Genomic DNA, 19,695 nt, shown 5'->3' on the forward strand with positions numbered 1-19,695 from the left:
CTTTTTGTGACCTATACTGAATGAATATTTGTTTCAATTAAAAGATGCTTTCTCTTTCATGATTTCTGCCCATGACATTGAGGATCGTTTTCCTACTAGTGGTTTGTTCTCATTCTTATAACGACCACCAATACCATTTTATTTTAGGTATATGGTATCAGAGCTATGCAAACCATTTGAGGATCCTGCATAATAATAACATCGAGGTCACTTTAAAGAAGTTTAAAGAATTTTTCGAATGTGGTCTCGTTTGGACACATCTTCTCATTCTGTAGTGCAGTATCTGTCATTATACCCTCAGCCTAATTTTCTGGGTGGAATCATTTTTCCAATCAGGGCTTGTGAGTTCTGTCTGCAATGCAATCGTGGCTCCCAGGATACAGTTCAACAGGATTGCTTAGCAATTCATATTCAGCTTATTTGAATGTAGCATTCAAACCACTCTTTCTTTGCTTCTCAGTTCAAATCCTGTGCTGAAGAATATGTGGCCCGAAGGCAAACTGAGCATTACAGAGGTGACCAAGAGACCTCTGACTGCCGCCACCTTATTTAAGAATTCTATGATTGCTTTAGTAGACAACCTTGCATCAAAGGTAATTACTGTCTTTTTTAAATATCCATTTCATTTCATAGATTCCCTCTTGATATATGTTATAGAGAATGTAAGTGTGGTTTGTTTTGTAGGTGATTATAGTAAATCAAATTGAAGAACATATTTAAAGTGAGTGTTACAATAGAATTCTTAATCCTGTTTTGTTTGTTTGTTTTTTAACATGGCTTGGTAAAACAGTTGTTTGTGTCCCAGATGGAATGCTCTTCTTAAAATTTGGGCCTTTTATCCTACTGTAGTCATTAATGGGAAAGTCTTAGTAAGATCTTTAAAAAAAAAAAAAAGCAGTATACTACAGGCATAGTATATGCCTGACAAAATAAACTTCAGCCCTGTGCTGAAGACAGGGCCTGGCTTAAAAAAAAAATCTTGAAATAAATTGTAACATACCATCTTTATGTTGTATCTGAAGACAAAATGACCAGATAGAGGTTTAAGAGGAAGTTTAGTATTTAAGTATTGTCCTTAGGCTGTTTTAAATAGTTGAACTAAAAAGATGTATTATTGGCAGTTATTTCTGCTTTTTATTGTTCCTTTGAGGTCTAATACTGTTTGATAACTTTAGTCTGGGATTTTTTTTCCCCTTAAAGAACAGATTTCTACTCTTAACTGCTGCTGTTGACAAGTTTGATAAATTAGGCAGCATTCTGGGACTCATTATTTTTAGTGCCTTCATTTTTATCTTTCTCTTCTGATGCTTTTCCAGTATATTTTTTCTTCTTCATTTTTAACTTTTTTTTTAAATCAACTTCCTCTCTAAAAATTTAAATCTATATTATTTTTGGTTACTTCCCTGTGGATAAATTAGGCAAATGCCACAAGAACACATCTATTCAGTAGCTTTCTATTCTGTTCATCAGGATTCTTTGGCCTCAGGTGACAACAGATAAGCACAATGTGTTGGCTTGTATAATCAAAAATCCAGAAAGGCAGGGAGGGATAAGGACACGGAATGGTAGACTAGAATACCCTTAGGGCCCCTCCTCTTGTCCCTCAGCTTCTCTCTGCATGTCAGCTTCAACCTGTCTCATCCAGCAAGAAGGCAAGTGAATCTAGAAGGAAGGCATGGGACACAAGAAACAGAGTTGAACACAGAATTTTATAAAATGTATTTTATACAGTACATTAATTATAAATATATTGTTTATAAAACATATTCGATTTATTCAATTAACTAGAAAAGAATCACTTTTGTTTTCTAAATTTGGTAGTTAAATGTGAGTTTTTTTAAAATAAAAATTCTAGAACCATCTATAATTTCTGTATGGGCAATTGCATTCAGCTACTAAACAACTGAACCCCCCCCTCCCCAAATTAGTGGCTTAAACAAGAGACACATTTATTTCTCTCTCTGTAAATGAAGTACAGAAGAAGGTATCCCAGCACTGGTACAGCAGCTCTAAGGTTATTAGAGACAAGTTCCTTCTGTCTTTCTGCTCTACCATCCTAGTGCTTGGCATCCCTCCTCCTGGTCCGAGATGGCAATTGGAGCCTCTTCCCTTTTAAAGAGACTTCTTGGAAGTCTCATATAGCACTTTAGCTACATCTCATTTACTGTACCTAGTTGCCAGGGAAGCTGGGAAGTGCCTTTTTATTCTGGTCAGCAGTGCACCCACCTAGAAGTAAGTTTTCTGTTTTGAAGTAGGAAAAAAAATACTGTGTGTGAGGTAGGCAATGAGTCCAGCAGTCTCTGCTACAGCTCCCCAGTCTGTGTGTTTGTAGAGGTGGGGGAATGAGGGAGGGAGTAGGGACAAGCAAAAGAATAGAGACAACCTATCAGTCTAATAGAAGGCAGGAAGTTGGGCAGGGCAGAAACAAAGGAAAAATGTTACATTTAGAAAATACATACATGATAGAAATAAATCTAATTAATTGGTACTCACCATAAATGTAAATAGACTGAACAGACTGGATAGGTGGAAAATCCAGGTACAGGCATACCTTGTTTTATTGCAATTCACAGATAGTGCATTTTTTACACATTGAAGGTTTGTGGCAACCCTGCAACAAGTAAGGTTACCAACACCATTTTCCCAGCAGCATTTTCTCACTTGTATCTCTGTGTCACAGTTTGGTAATTCTTGCAGTATTTCAAACATTTTCATTATTGTTATATTTGCTGTGGTGATCTGTGACCAGTGATCTTTGATGATCTACGGCTCACTGAAGGCTTAGGTGATGGTTAGCGTGTTTTAGCAATAAAGTATTTTTAATTCAGGTGTTGTTTTTTTTTAGGCATAATTCTGTTGCACACTTAATAGACTATAGTGTCATGTAAACATAACTTTTATATGCACTGGTAAACCAGAAAATTCGTGTGACTTAGCCTGTTGCAGTATTCATGTTATTGCCATGGTCTTGAACTGAATCTGCAGTAACACCAAGGTTTTGCCATGTTGTTTATAGGAGCTACCTAGTTGACACTATGCAGAAAGATTAAGAACAGAAAGGTGGATAAAGATATATCAAGTCCCCACCCCAAAAAAAAACCCTGGTGAAAGCAATATTAATGTGAAAAAAACATAGAATTTAAGGGAAAAAAGTATTATTACAGATAAAGAGACTAATCATAATAAAATGAAAACTCAATAAAGCCATTTTGAACTAGCTACCTAACAGCACAGCCATGAAGGTACTTGAACTCTATAAAGCAAAAAAAAAAAAAAAAAAAAAAGAACCTGAAAAACTGTAAAAGGCAAAATTGACAGGTCCACAATCCTAGAGGGAGATTTTAAACCAACTCTACCAGAAACTGATAGATCAAGCAAAAACCTTAGTAAGAGTGCAGCAGCCAAATTTAAACTTTATCTAATAGATCAAAAGATCTCTGTACCCAGGAGATAGGAAATACATATTCCTTTCAGGTATACATGCAACATTTACAAGAATTGACCACCTGCTAGATCACAAAAGAAGTCTCAGCTATTTTAACAAATGTATATATAGATGCATCTCCATCCTCACAGCAAATGAAATGAAAATCAGCATTAAAAAAGTTTTGTTTTTGTTTTTAATGTGCTTGGGAACTTAAAAATACTCCTAAAGTGGTCTACTTGTTATGCCTTTATTTAAAAAAAACAAAAAAACAAGGAAGACTGAAAGTAAATGAGTTAACTTCAACTCAAGAAGCCAGAAAGGAAAATCCAAAAAAAATCTAAAGAAAAAATTAAGAAAATTTTTAAATAGCAAAAACTAAAAGTAATCAAAAAATTAATCAAATAGACCTTTAAAAAACTTATTTTAAAAAGAGAAAATAATGTTAAGAATGAAAAAATGATACAACTTTATATATTGCAGAGATTTTTAAAAGTATCAGAATATTATGAACAACTGTATGCCAGTGAATTTGAAAAATTCGTTTTCTAGAAAAATATTATCAAAATTAACTCAAGAAGAAATAGAAAGCCTGAATAAATCAGTAACCTTAAAGATTCTGAATCACTAATCAGAAGTCTGCCTTCCCCCAATTCTGCCAAGAACTTCAGGGCCAGATGGTTTTACAGATAAGTTTTACAAATCCTTCAAGGAGCCAGTAATTCCTATCATACATACACTGTTTTGGAGGATGGGAAGAAGAGAGGCCACTACCCAATTCATTTTATGAGCTTAGTATTACCTTAGTACGAGGTTAACGTGAAAAAATGAAATTAGAGATGATTTTCACCTAGGAACATAAACATGAAGATTTTTAAAATACATGTAAGTAATGCATTTTCCAGCAACAGGGTGAACAAAGCACCCCCTAAAACCAACTGAGAGCAACCAAAAGTTGGTAACTTATAAAAACCAACTTCCTGAATACGGTTATGAACTAACAAGAAAGCAAAGAATATGCAGGCCTGGTGCTGAGTGAAGGCAGAAATTAACTGAATGAAGGGAAAAATAACTAGAGCACCAGAGCTGCTTTCACCCTGTCAGCATCTGTTGAAGTGGGTGACTTTGAGTATAGGTATCCAAGGCTGGTCCTTGGAGGGAAGCCCAGGGCCTGCCCAGAGTAGGGTGACTAACAAGGGATCACAAACCACATGCATACTCACACATATGTACACACACAAACACATGCACACACACAATGGTAGGTCTCCAGAGGGCTGCCTCCTCAGAGAGCTACCTCTAGAATGAGCTAGAAATAACCCCTCATTATCTGAAAGGAAAACTGCCTGTCTTGGTCCTCGGCACTGAGCCAAGCAGGGTGGGTGACCATCCCTTGAGAATTTATAATTGTAAGCCAGCTTTTGTGAGATTTGCAGTCCAAATTCATGCTACCTGGGTGGCCTGAAAAGGCTCAAGCCTGGTCAATTCAGGTCTGGTATTGCCCCCAGGCATCTGATGGAAGCAAGGTGAGGGAACCACCTTCATTCCAGACCTTAAAGAACTTCCACAGATGGAGTTCTAAGGAAAATAAGGAGTTCATAGTAAAAGATCTCCACACACATAAAGAAGCAAGACAGGACACAGGGAGAGTCAGACTAAACAACAGACTCATGAAAATGTCTTATACTGGATTATCAGAAACAGACTATAAGAATGTTTAATATGTTTCAAGAAATGAAAGGCCTAAAAATATGAGAACTAGTAATTTAGAGCAGGTAACTAGGCAATTGATAGAAATAAAAACTAAATAATTAAAACTCAGTGGATAGGTTTAACATCAGTTTAGACAAAGCTGAAGAGAGAATAGGGAAATGAAGGAAACAACTGAAGAAATTATCCAGAATCCCACTTAAAGAGACCAAGAAATTAAAACTATACAAGACACATTAAGAGACATGGAAGATAAAATGAAAAGGTCTAACATGCATCTAACCAGAGTCAAAGAAGGAGAGGAGAGAATGGGCAGAACGATAGAAGGAAAAGAAAAAAGAATTTCAAGAATGATGAAAGACACCACTCTACAGGGTCAGGAAGTCCAGTGTATCCTGAGCTGGAAAAATTAAAAGAAATCTGCTCCCAAGCACCTAGTGAAACCCCAGAATACCAAAGACGAAGAAAATACCTTAAAAGCAGATTAGCTTTGAAGAGAGAAAATAACTAAACCAGAATTCTATACCAAGAGAATTTATATTTTTCAAGAACAGAGACACAACAAAGAATCTTTCTGAAAAATAAAAATAGAGAGTTAGAACCACAGTAAAGGAAATTCTAAAAGATATATGTCAGATAGGATGATGTCTGATTACTGAATGAAAGTCTGAAATGCAAAATGAAGAGCAAAGAAATTGGTAAATATGAGGGTGAATATAAATAAGCTGACTCTGTAAAATAATATTTTATTGGATTAAAAATACAGGTTAGAGCTAAGTAGCACAACAACAATAGCATATAAATTGGAAGGGTGGGTGATTATAATTCAACTGTTTAAGGTCCTTGGTTGTTCAGGAAAAGGATAAAAGTATTGGTTAGCTTATAACTCTCATGAGTTATAAATACATATAAAATTTTCTAGTGTAGTCATTGAAAGAATAGAAATGAGTTTATAACTTCCAAACTAGTGGTTGGAGGTGGGGGAAGCCAGAATGAGAAAAAAAATCATTAGTCCTAAAAAACATAGGAAAGAGGAGACAAAATAACATAGGAAAGCTGGGACAAATAAAGATGGTAGAAATAAATCCAAATATATTAGTAATTACAGTGAATATAAATGGAGAAAAATTATCAAATCAGATTAAACAAAAAGAATACAGATATATTGCCACTTATTAATGACATCTAGTCATAACAGAAAAGTTGAAAGTTTACATTTAAAAAGATATATCAGGCAAATTCTGACATTCTGGAATCACCTTAATCCAATTTCAGGACCTGTAGTGGCTCAGCAGTGAGCTGCCTCCCATCCCTGAAAGTGCCAGACTATTTTCCATTCACCTTTAACTCCCAAGTTTAGCTCTTCAGGATTCCAGACCAAAGTGTAGTTCTGCATCCAGGGTCTCGAGTTCCAGCTTTCATCCCCTGAACCCCACAAGGCTGTCAGCAGCTGTGCTCAGCCTCACGGCTGCCTCTCCAGATCGACGGTTGCCTCTAAGACAAAAGCAGCCCTGAAGGCTGGCTTCACCCATGTGGGCTTTAGTCTTACTCTCATCTTGGCTATGTTATTAGCTCTGATGCATTGAGATTTCTCCCCTCTCCCCATATTTTGTGTAGCACTTATTTTCAGTGACTTCCTCAGGAAGGTTGGTATGAATTGCCTAGTCCTCCATCACGAGAAGTGCATTTTCTCAGAGTCCACACAGTGGTTTTGTTTTGTTTTGTTTTGTTTTACTTTTTAAATGTTTATTTATTTTATTGACATACAATTGACATACAACAGTATATCAGTTTCAGATGTACAACATAATGATTCAATATTTGTATATTTTGCAAAATGATCACCACAATAAGTCTAATTAACATCCATCACCATGCACAGTTACACTTTTTTTTCCCTGTGATGAGAACTTTTAAGATTTACTCTCTCAGCAGCTTTCAAATATATAATACAGTATTATTAACTATAGCACACAGTGTTTTTAAATGTATGTCTTATCGCCACCTAGATTATAAGTCTTTTGAATCTAAAGAATGACTTCTACTAATTTTATATACTTCTTGATACCTCATAAAGCACTCTGGGGCTTCCCTGGTGGCGCAGTGGTTGAGAATCTGCCTGCTAATGCAGGGGACACGGGTTCGAGCCCTGGTCTGGGAGGATCCCACATGCCACGGAGCAGCTAGGCCCGTGAGCCACAACTACTGAGCCTGCATGTCTGGAGCCTGTGCTCCGTAACAAAAGAGGCCACGATAGTGAGAGACCCGCGCACCGCGATGAAGAGTGGCCCCCGCTTGCCACAACTAGAGAAAGCACTTGCACAGAAACGAAGACCCAACACAGCCAAACAAACAAACAAACAAATAAATAAATAAATAAATAATTTTTTAAAAAAGTCACAGGCTGGCAATCATGCACTCCAGCAATATTTAAAAAAAAAAAAAAGCACTCTGAACAGATGGTCAGTAAATTATTAAATGAACTTGAATTTGCCTTTGACTCTATTTATACTGTTCAACACATGTTAAATATCAATAGATTAATATCTATCTAAATCAGGTATCTTCTGCCTAATACATATACTGATTGGTGTACTTTGGCAAAGGATGTTTTTCACAAAAATATGGGAGAAATAGGTTTGAAAGCGCAAGATAATAAGATCACTATCAACTTTGGGAATTTAACTTTAATAAGACACTTAGAATTTGTCAAATTTAGGATTTCTTAGGTTGAGTCAATCTGGATATTTACAAAGGAGAGAGGAGGCGGCGTTTATAAATTGAAACAGAATTCTGATTAAATATAGAGAAAGTATTTCCACTAGCTCCCTTATCTGAAGGTTTTTATGTTACTAACCAGGATGAAAGGGCACTCCCCCACCCCTTAGCTGGTCATGAAGTGTCTATTCCAGTGTTACCACTTGCTGTGCATAATCAGTCAATACTGGTAAAATTCCATTCAACTGGGTTCTGTTTAGTAAAGTTACTTATACTACTCAAATGATACCTTACACTAAGATTGCTTTGCCCACATGATTGCATAAATTATTGAGTTCAAAATATTTTCTAATTCATTTTGTAATTTTCTTTTAGACCTGAGGGTAATTTAGAAGTATATTTCTTAATTTCCAGCCTTATAAGATTTTCTAATTATCTTCTTGCTCTTGATTTCTAGCTTAATCTCCTTTGATCAGAGGATAGACTCTGTGTGATTTCAGTCCTTAGAAATTTGTGAAGTTTTCTTTATGTGTTAAAATTATTTGCATTTAATATTCTACACACATCCATTAGTTTGTTAGTCATATTATTATTGTCCAGTGTTTCTGCATTCTTACTAATTACTTTGTTTTGTCAGTGCTGAAACGTGTGATAAAACCTACTTTGATTCTGAACTTGTCTACTTCTTGTTGTACCTTCCATTTTTGCTTTAAATATTTTGAGAATTTATTAGGCTTATTCAAATTAGAACTGTTATATCTCCCTAGTGTTTGAGTCATTTATCACTATGAAATGTCTTTATATTGCTTTTTGCCTTAAAGTCAGCTTTGCATGAATAAAAAAGTTAAAAGCAGCTTTTCTTTTGGCCAGGGCTTGCATGGTCTATCCTTTTCCACCCTTTTACTTTCAACCTTTCCATATCCTTATGTTTCAAGTTTGTCCCTCATAAATAGCATATAGTTAGTTTTGTTTTTTATCCCTTCTGACCATCTTTGTCTTTCAAATAAATCACTTAGTTCATTTATTCTTTTTTTTTAATAAGTTTATTTTATTTATTTTTGGCTGTGTTGGGTCTTCGTTGCTGTGTGCAGGCTTTCTCTAGTTGTGGCGAGCAGGGGCTACTCTTCGTTGTGGTGCACGGGCTTCTCATTGCAGTGGCTTCTCTTGTTGCGGAGCGTGGACTCTAGGCGTGCGGGCTGCAGTTGTTGTGGCTCGCAGGCTCTAGAGCGCAGGCTCAGTAGCTGTGGCGCACGGGCTTAGTTGCTCCGCGCATGTGGGATCTTCCCAGACCAGGGCTTGAACCCGTGTCCCCTGCATTGGCAGGTGGATTCTTAACCACTGTGCCACCAGGGAAGCCCAGTTCATTTACTCTTAACGTAGCTACCGTATGTTGTATTTAAATCAACCATCTCATTAGTGCTTTCTGTTTGTCTCTTCTATATTTCTTTTTCTTTGCTTCCTAACCTTTTTGATTGATTACTGTGGGCAAAAGGTAAACAGAATTCTATTCCTTCTGCTTGATAACCTCAGTTAAATTTCTAGCTCTGTTCCCCTGTTAACCTAGTATGATGTATATCAACTATATTACTAGGCAACATCACTTAAGATAAAAATTACCCCTGTTGGTAAATTGCACCTGTACTGGGAAAATGATAATTGTCTGGTGGGGATGACATACTTTTGGCTTCCTGAGTGTGATGACTCATGTATTAGGCATGTCCCTTTCAAGGACCCTGGAAGCTATGTCTTTAGAGTTGTTACAAGAGATATTGAATCCTATGGGGCATGAGGCTTTTAAACCAAGGGCACTTCCCACATCTGTCTGATATGGACCTCATCTTACTGTGCCCAAGCTATTACCTGACTGCAGTATGGGCTGCTGCACGACCTTGACATGCCTGCTGGCAAACCGTGTTCTTGTCCTCCTGGGTAGACTCCTGCCAAGTGCGGGCTGTAAGTCTTTTGAGTCAGAATGTTTAGTTAAACCTAGGGAGGCATCCTTTCCTTGCACTGCCGCCGCCCCCACCCCCCCCCCCCACTACCACTCAGTATTGCAATGATTTTTTATTACTACATTTATTCACGTTATTATTTTGGAAGGTTTACATTATAATATTGTTTTGGTGGTTACTCAAGTTATTACAATGTCATTTTAGACTATAGAAATCTAATCTTATTTGGTGCTTCTAGCTCCTTCCTGGACAATGCAAGGTCCATAAAACATCTTAATTCCATTTGTCTTCCTCCCAACTTATGCGCTCTTTTGGTCATGTACTTATAAATATTTATTTTATTTATTTATGTATATACACACACAGATATATGTTATATATCTGTATATATATAAAGCCAGTAAGATGATGACATCATCATCATCATTATTATTACTACTAGGTATAGTCAATATCTGTTTAGATTTACTCATTTATTACTTCTTTTTTCCTCTTTCTATATCACTGAGCTTCCTCTTGGACCATTCTTCTTCTGCCTGAACTTCATCCTGTTATATCTGAGGCCTGATGTTGACAAATTCTGAAAATATTTTATGCTGTTTTCCTTCTTGAAGAATATTTTTGCTGGGTGTAAAATTCTACATTGGCAGTTCTTTAAGCATTTCAAAGACAATACTCATTTGTCTTCTGGATTCCATGTTTTCTTTTGAGAAGTCAGCTGTCAGTCTATTTGTTGCTCCTTTAGGTAGTCAGCCTTTTTTCTTCTGGCTGCCCTTCTTTGGTTTTCAGAAGTTTAACTGACGTACCTAGGTGTAAATTTTTCTTTTTAAATCTTGCTTGCAGTTTGTAGCACTTCTTTAGTTTGTTACAGCTTGATTGTTTTTCATCAGTTTTACAAAGTTCTTGGCTATTAGCTCTTCAAATATTGCTTCTGCCCCTTCTGTCTCCTCCCTTTGGGACTGCAGTTACTTAGACCACTTCACGGTGTCTTCTGTGCCTCTTAACCTCTCTTCTTTATTTTCCATCTTTTTGTCTCTCCATGATCCATTCTGGGAAAATTCTTCTCACCTTCCTTCTAGTTCACTAATTTGTTTCTTCACCAGTTTCTAATCTACTCTTCTACTGATCCACTGAGTTCTTAATTTCCATTATTGTATTTTTAAGTCCTAGGTTTTCCACTTGTTCTGGTTCTTTTTTGTAGTTTCTGGTTCTCTAAAAAAATTCTCAATATTGTCTTTTGTCATCTTGAACATGCTAAGCATAGTTGTTTTAATATTTCTATCTGATAACTCCAGTATCTGGACCCTTACAGATCTTTTTATTTTGTATGTTGTTTTGCTATTTCTGATTCATGTTATCTTGGCTCCTTATATATCTGGTTAACTTTTATTTTGTTCCAAACATTATATTTGCAAAACTGTTTATAGAAATAATTGGAGGCCCAAGTTTATGTAATCTTTCTCTAGGGAAGATTTATCTTTGCTCCTTTTAGGCACCTAAAAGCACTGATATTCCAAAGAAGCTATTCCAGTTTGAAGGACTGAAATGATTCAAAGCTGAAAGGAGCACTTAGTATGTACCAGGGCTGTGCCAATTATTTTACATTCTTCAACAATGCATTTTTACCACAGCTTCTGCCTCTTTCTATTAAATTACTCCTTCTGTTACTTTTAACCATGTTTCTGTAAATACACAAAAACTTGATGTTTACATGTCTCAGTTGTTTACACCCTAGTTTTATCCCCTTTCTACTATTCCTGATGAGTCCTAAAATATAATAATACAAAATTTTAACTGAATGCCTGAGAATTTCCAGGCATTAAATTGAAGGGAAATTTAAGTTGAAGGGAAAGGAAGAATTTTTTTATAAGTCAAATGAGAGTCACAGAGCTCAATTTGACACAGCTAACACTAATGACATGTTAATGTCTTTAGTCCGGGATTTTTCTCCAGTGAAACTTATCATTTGCCGATTCATTTCTTTAGGAACCATATTATGTACGTTGCATCAAACCCAACGACAAGAAGTCCCCACAGATCTTTGACGATGAACGCTGCCGGCATCAAGTAGAGTATCTTGGACTCCTGGAAAATGTGAGGGTGCGTCGGGCAGGGTTCGCCTTCCGCCAGACCTACGAGAAGTTTCTTCACAGGTGAGAATAGACTAAACAAGGAAACCTGCTAGCGCACTGAGAATTATGGAGTCCTCCCCATGTTTAAACATGCATCAGCTCCTATCAGACAATCTAAATGTTTGTTGAATGAACAGAAGAGTTGAGGAAACTGCAACTATGAAAGACCTTCCCAGAATCGGCAGGAGTCCCCTTGAGTCTGTGGTTTACGGACCATGGGGAAAAGTTTTATTCTTCATGGGGAAAATGGGGGCATATAGTATAGGAGAAAAAACAAGGATTTGGAGTCACAGCTGGGTTGGAATCCTGGCTATGCTACTCATTTGCTTCACGACCTTGAGCTAGAAATTTAACTTCTTTGACTCTCCTTCTGCATCTATAAAATGAGTATAGTAACACTACCTCATAAGCCTTTTGTTGTGAGGATTAAATTAACCAAAGTAAAAAGGCTAGGTGCCTGGCACATAATAGATGTTCAATTAATGCTGCTTAGCATTACTGATATTGCTAACTATAATAATAACAAAATATTAAGTAGTTAATCATGGAGCCCCTAAAATTAGTCTACCTGATTGAATCCTGGCTTTGCCATTTCTTAGCTTTTTGACCTTAGGCAAATCATATAACCTTTCCATGCCTCAGGTTCCTATGTATAAAATGGGGGAAATTAATTAATTTTTTTAAATGGGAATAATAATGGTAACTACCTGGTAGGGCTGCTGGGGGATGAAGTAATATATGTGAAGTACTTAGAATGGTACCTGGCATATAGTAATCACTCAATAAATGTAAGGTATCATTGCTATTGTTATTTATTTTTACTAACAATAATGATAGTTGACACCTGGTATCATAAAAATAGTGTTTTAAATGCCATCTATTCATTTATTTTAAAATATTTATTGAGCATTTCCTATGTTGTAGACTGCAGATTCCACAAAATATGAATAAACAAATACATAAACTACTGATTGGTGAGAAGAGTATCTAAGGAGATAATAATGACAGGAAGGGGTCAGCCATACAAAGGTCAAAGAATAGAGCAGGTAGAGCAGAGGAAACAGCGGAGAAAAGTCTCTCTTGCAATAATAAGTGGTGTTTTAGGTACCAAACATCATCCAGTGCGGTTGGAGGATGCTGAGTGACAGGGCAGTGGTGTAGGGTGAGATCAGAGATGGACATAGGCCAGATCATGTTGAATGTTGTAATCCAGACTAAACAGTTTAGATTTTGGCTAATTGTGGTAGAAAACCACTGGTGGATTTTATGCAGGGAGCAACCCAATCTTATGGATGTCTTAAGATATTACTGTGGCTGCTGTGTGAATAGGAAGCAAGGAGACATTTAGAGATGCTATTCCAGGAAACCAGGAGAGGCAGCTCAACGAGAGTGCCTTGAACAAGGAATTATTGTAGATCCAAGAGTAGTGGACTGATTCAGGGTATGTTTTGTGGAAAGGTAGACTAGACTTGCTCACGGATTGGCGCGATGAGAGAGGAGGAGAGAGGGATGAAGGGTAACAAGTAGATTCTGGCTGGAGCATCTGGGTAAGCATGGTACCATTTGCTGAGGCGAGAAAGATGGGGGAAGAGAAGTTTGAGGAGGAGGACACGGAACTGGGACGAAGATGGAATCAAGATTGTCTCCTGACTATGTTAGGTTTGAAATGGCTACTAAATGTCTAGGTAGAAATACTAAGTAAGTTATTAGCCATACAAATCTGGAGTTCCGGGAAGAAGTCCAGGCTAGAAATAGAAATTTTGGAGTTATTGGTATACAGACTGTATATAAAGTCTTGGAACTGGATAGAAAAGAGGAGGAGGCCCATGCCAACATTTAGGTTTGTGGTCTGACATGAAAGAACCAGCAAAGAGAAGAGAAGAAGCAACGAAGAAGATAGAAGAAATATCAGAAGAGGGTTATGTCACAGAAGCCAAGAGAAGATGGCATTTCAAGAAGAAAAGTACAGTTATCATATTAAATGTTGCTGTGCCATCAAGTAAGATAAAAGCAGAAGCTTAACCGTTAGACTAGGCAACATAGAGGTCAAAGGAGAAAAGGCTGGACAGAGCCCCATTTGAGCAGGATGGGGAAGTGAAGTGAGAAGTTGGATGTCTCTGGACAACTCAAGAATGTGTGCTATGAATGAGAGCAGAGAAAAATAGAAGCAGCAGCCAGAGTGGAATGTGAGGTCAAGGAGATACTAGAAAATGTTTGTATGCAGGTGGGGATGATTCAGAACAGAGGGAGAAACCAGCGACACAGGAGGGAGGGAGATAATTGTAATAGTAACATCCTTGAGAAGGCAAGGAATGAAATCCCAAGCACAAGTGGAAGGTTTGTCAGCTTTAGATGGGAGCAGGGATGCTTCACCCTTAGCAACAGGATGAAAGGCAGAGAATATGAATACAGATGCAGGAAGCCTCAAAGCTTGGCTGATGGCAAAGATGAAGATGTTCCTATCTGATTGCTTCTATTTCCTCAATAAAGTATGAGGCAGGGTCATGAGCTGAGAGTGAAGATTAAGAGATGTGGTGTAGGAGGTTGGAGGGGAAATGAAAATACTCATTTTGGAGAGTGGGAAAGCATAGGTGTGTATGGTAGTTTTGCTGCTAGGAAGATCTGAGCGCCCACTTGGCATTTGAGGTTATAAGTGTACAGTGACACCACCCAGCACTGTCTGTTGTTCTCCACCAGTGTTCAGCTACTTGTGTGAAGAAGTGAAAGGGATTTACACTAATTGGAGACTCTTGGAATGAATAAAACTTTATAGCAGAATAGCCTAGAAAATTGAAACAGTTTTATATTGATCAAAAGGTTATGCTCAAAACTGATCATTTTCCTTACTGAAATCATACTGTTCTTTAAATTTGGTTCTTTTTTTATTGAGGCTGTCGAGTAGGAATGTTGTCATGAGTAGAGATGTGTTCATTCTGAGTCTTGACTTCAAACAGTGTCAAATTATATTAATAGGAAGATTGTTAGTCCCTTGTCATTACTCAGAATTCTAGCAATTACTCAATTGTAGTATTGATTTTTGTGTTGTCACATATATAAGATCAGCAGAAGTTAAGTATTAGAATGAGCAGGGTGGGAATGGGTAACTATAGGATGGGGCTGAACTAAAAGTATATTTACCTAAAATATACATTTATCTAACTAAAAATATATTATCATGACACCATGATAATAGAAGCCATGGAAAGAAGTTGAAATAAGAGAATAAGCAAGCTTGATTTGGAGGGGACAAGGACTTTTGCAAGTGCATATCCTCACTCTTAATCTCTTTATGCACCTATTTTACTTTCAACTCAAGATGTTTGGTGTGTTTTTTGGCATGAAAGACATGCTATAAGGATTGGATTCTGTTTTCTAATACTCATGTAAAAATAGAAAAGATTAAAAAGAACCTATGAATTTCAAATATGATGGTCTTAGGAGTACAAGCTTAAATCTCCCATTCCCACTCCAGAACATCCCCCAATAATATAAAATATGTGTATTTAAAGCCACGTTAATGCATAGCCACACCATGGAATCAAAAGGGGGATTCTCAGTGAACCTCCTAAATACCTCCTAAGATGTGAATCACTCCTAAATACAATATGAAGCAGACATGAAGACCCAGAAGTAAGCCAAGGTCACAGTTTTAAGGAAGGACTGCCTTGTGAGGCTTGAGCTGCCATTCAGGAAGCATCTCAGCTACTGTGCTGGAGTTTACCCAGCTGCAGCACCGGGAGGTTGCCATAATGGCCAGGCCAAGTAACCACCTCAGCAACTGGAACGGAGACATCATAGGTATATTGGCCGAGACTCAGGAAGCAAAAGTAGCCACGTAACAAGAGGCCAACAAAGGCCAAGATGTACACGTACATAGAAGGACTCTGGGGAAGGAGACAAGATAACAGTCAAACATCTGAGAAAGGCCAGACCAATGAAAAAGAGACAATAAGCTCAACAAATAAAAAAAAAACCTCACCCCCAAGGGACCAGAGCAAGGAGTGAAAGACATTAGAATAAGCCTATTTCATATTCTCCAAGAGATAAAGGAGAGAATTATGGTCCTAAAATAGGAATACAAAGTTAGAAACAAGAACAGGTAGTTATTTAAAAGAACTAATTAGAGATTTAGAAAATGAAAACCAGATCAAGCACAATGAAAGAGTGAATTGTCCATCAATAGAAGGAGTCAGCAATTTGTAGTGTAATCATACAATGGTTACTAATCAGCATTAAAGAGAATGAATGGCTAATACAGCAACAACATGGATGAATAAAACATTATGTGGAAAAGGAGTCACCGAAGAGTAATTTCTTTATGCTGCCATTTATATGAAGTTTAAGAACAGATAGAAATCAGAGCAGTGCTTTGCTCTGGGTTGGGGGTTAACTGGAAAGGGGGAAGGGCAATGGGGGAACTCTTTGAGATTATGGAGATGATCTGTATCTTGATTGGCATGTCAGTTCCATGGGTGTACACATTTTTCAAACTTACTGATTCGTGTACTTAAATGTGTGCATTTTACTATACGTAAAGTTTACCACAATTAGAAAAATTTTTTTCTTAACTAAACTTCTTTTAAACAACTTAGTGAGCTAGAGGATCAAGCTGCAGACTTCTTCCAGACCTCTTCACAAAGAAAAAGAGATGGGAAGTACTAAAGAAAGGTCAAGCTGCGTGTAAGGTTAATCCAGGAGGGCCAAAAGCCATCTAACTGGAGCTCCAGAAGGAAAGAAGAGTCTAGGAGTCAGATTGAAAGAATACACTGAGTGTAAAACATACGAAGTTTTTTAATGAAACTTAAGTACATTATGTTCACTTTCAGAATGTTAGACATAAATAAAAATGCTTAGAGCTCCCAAGAAGAAAGGCAAACTACCTGTGAGGGAGTGAGACTCATACTGACATTAGACTTCTCATTAGCAACATTCAGTGTAAACAGACAAGGGAGCAGTATCTTCATAGTGAAGGGGAATGAAGTTTATGCTTAGAATTTTATTCCATGCCAAGTTATCATTCAAGAGTGTGGGCAAAATAAAAATGTTTTCTGACATAATACAGGCTCAGAAAGTTTACTATTCTGAGAGGGTCATAGACCCTCTGAAAAATCTCTAGAGGGTATACTTTAGCAAAAAGGAGAATAAATGCAGGAGGGAAATATGGAATGCAAAAAAGCAACATTGAACAAATAAGTAGGTAAAACTTTTTGTGAAATCTGAACAAATATTGATTGTAAGGGGGAAAAAGTCTGTAGTAATCATTTGCAGCAAAAATTAAAATAGTAGTGAGAAATACAGAGAAGTAAAGACTTTTGTACTCCTTATGGGAAGAGCATAGATGTTAATTAACTAGACAGGAAATAGTATGTATTTTTACATAAATAAATTTTTACATATTTAATTTTTCAGAATGATAATAATAATAGTGCTGACATCATGAAGTGCTCCCACCATATGTACCCAGCACTGTTGTAAACAATCTGCATGTAGTCTGTCCCTAAAGCTGGCAACCAGATGAGGAGAGTGTGTTACCCCCATTTTATGCAGATGAGGAAACCGAGGCACACAGAGGTTAAGGAACTTGCCTCAGGTCACGGAGCCAGGTAGTGGTGTAGCCGTGTCTGAGCTCAGGCAGTTGCCTCCTGAACCTACCGTCTTTAAGAGTGCACCGCCTCACAACTGAATGTGCGGCTTTATCAGAGGAAGGAATAAAATGGAATAAAGAAAACTCAGTCTACCCAAGAGAAAACAGGGTAAAAAGCAACGAAGAGAAAGCACAACTAATAGAAAACATTAAATGAGAAGTTGAGAAAATTGAAACATATTAATAATCACAATAAAAGTGTCAGACTTGCCCTTTAAAAGACAGAATTGTGGGAAGACTGAAGTCTCTCCAGTTGATGACTATCTAAGTCGAGATTAGGTCCTCTCTACTAGACTCATCTAGGAAGAGTGCTGGATGAGATGGTGGGATGTGCATCTGGGAAGATGGTCTATCCCTCCTCTGCAGGCTGTGTTTATCTGCCACTTTACATAAAATGAGTTTGTTCACATTGAAAAATTGACATTTTATTGTCATACTGATTGAACTAATTAACAATGGGACATGGGGTAGGATGGAAGGTGTGTAGGACATTGGATCAATGTTTTCAGTCCTGGTGGGAGAAAAAGTAATATTTTCCGCAATGAGTTTGTGCTTTTAGATTCTGCAGATTTTTTGTAAGCTAGCTTTGAACCTAAATTTCTACTTGTCATTTTCATTTTCATTCTTTTATTGAAAAAGAGAGAGAAGGATTTTAAATGTACCGATAACCTTAAAAGCTGCTAAAGTCTTTCAGGGAGGTAAAACTAGTTGTCAGAAAGCAGATGAATTTAGCTTTTTAATTTGCAAGTTCAGGATGCTGGTTTGCTGAAGAACTTGAGGCATGCCCTTGACCGTCAGGAAGAAAGGAAGGGCGCCGTTATCCTGATGTGTTAGCTGAGCAGTGTGGCAGTAGGATTGCTTCTAGTTTCTGCAACATGCCTAAAACTTTAAACAAATGCCATTACTCCCTGTTGACTCTTATTCTCTCGAGAGTTTTATAATGAATTTGGAAGTTTTTAGATTTTATTTCCTTTTTTCACATGACGTTGCTTAATATTACCTTTCTCTTCATATTAGAACTCTGGTTTCTGTTTCTGTCTCTATCTGGCAAGTGACTAGACTTTTAAATGTATTTTCTTCCATTCTTTCATTCAGTAGATATCTCGTTCCTCATTGTATGGTGGACAACATGATAGGCACATGGCATATAGTGGGGAACAAAACAAAATTCCTGCCTTCATGGTACCCATAGACTGACATTCAACAGACAAACACACAAATCAATATGATTACAAACTGTGATGAATGGTGTGAGGAAAAGAAACCCATCTGGCTGCCCTAGAGAGGAATAATGGGGGTGAGGGTTGATGGTTGATGAAGGAAAATCAAAAAAAGACTCTAAGGAGTCTCAGCCTTTCAAAGAGTAGATTAAAAAGCATTCCAGGCAATGGGAACAGCATATGCAAAGTCTCCAAGGCAAGAAAGAGGCAACCGCATTACAGGGCCCTGAAGAAGGCCAAGGTGACTGGAGTAGAATAATGAAAGCAGGAGAGCAGTAAAAGATAAAAATGATGTGAGGCTTTTTGGAATACTACTCTGGCTGCTAAATATGCAGAATGGATTGAAGAGGAAATGGAAAACTGGTTAGGAGTCTATTGTAGTAAACTTGATGGTGGCTTATATTAGGATTGTAGCAGTAAAGATGAGAATAGTTGAATTTTAAATATATTTTGGAGGTGGAGTCAATAGACTTGATGATGGATTAGAAGGAATGATAGAGAAGAGAAGGGATCAAATATGACTCCCAGGATTCTGGCTTTAGTAACTGAGGACATTGAGGTAGGAAGGACTGAAAGAGGAATTTAAGATGCCTTTAGGTCTATATAGGCATTGGATATGTGAGTCTGAAGCTCAGAACTGAGAACTGGGCTTGGGATAATAAATGCATGAGTTGAAAAATAAAGTGGATGGAATAGATGAAGTGATGTGGGAGGTTGTACATAGAGAGAAGAGGGCCTGATATGAGCTCTGGGACACTCCAACATTTGGGGGTCCAGTAATGAGGAGTTGCCAGAAAATGAGATTGAGAAGAGATATCCGGAGAGACAGAAGGAAGCCAGAGAGTGTGCTGTTGTGGAAGCTAAGATGGAAATCAGGAAAAGAGAGAGACATCAA

At 37.4% G+C, this 19,695-nt stretch overlaps 1 protein-coding gene across 2 annotated transcripts in view; it reads left to right on the forward strand.

Moving 5' to 3' along the window:
* Nucleotides 1–19,695, forward strand: part of MYO1D (myosin ID) — a 350,569-nt gene that overhangs the window by 135,721 nt on the left and 195,153 nt on the right. For both annotated transcript variants that reach the window (XM_059907002.1, XM_059907003.1), the window contains exons 14-15: nt 461–593; nt 11,791–11,957. In XM_059907002.1, coding sequence (XP_059762985.1) covers nt 461–593; nt 11,791–11,957 — 300 coding nt within the window. The remainder of the gene's footprint in view (nt 1–460; nt 594–11,790; nt 11,958–19,695) is intronic.

The sequence above is a fragment of the Balaenoptera ricei genome, chromosome 20, assembly GCF_028023285.1.
Source record: "Balaenoptera ricei isolate mBalRic1 chromosome 20, mBalRic1.hap2, whole genome shotgun sequence".
Lineage (NCBI taxonomy): Eukaryota > Metazoa > Chordata > Mammalia > Artiodactyla > Balaenopteridae > Balaenoptera > Balaenoptera ricei.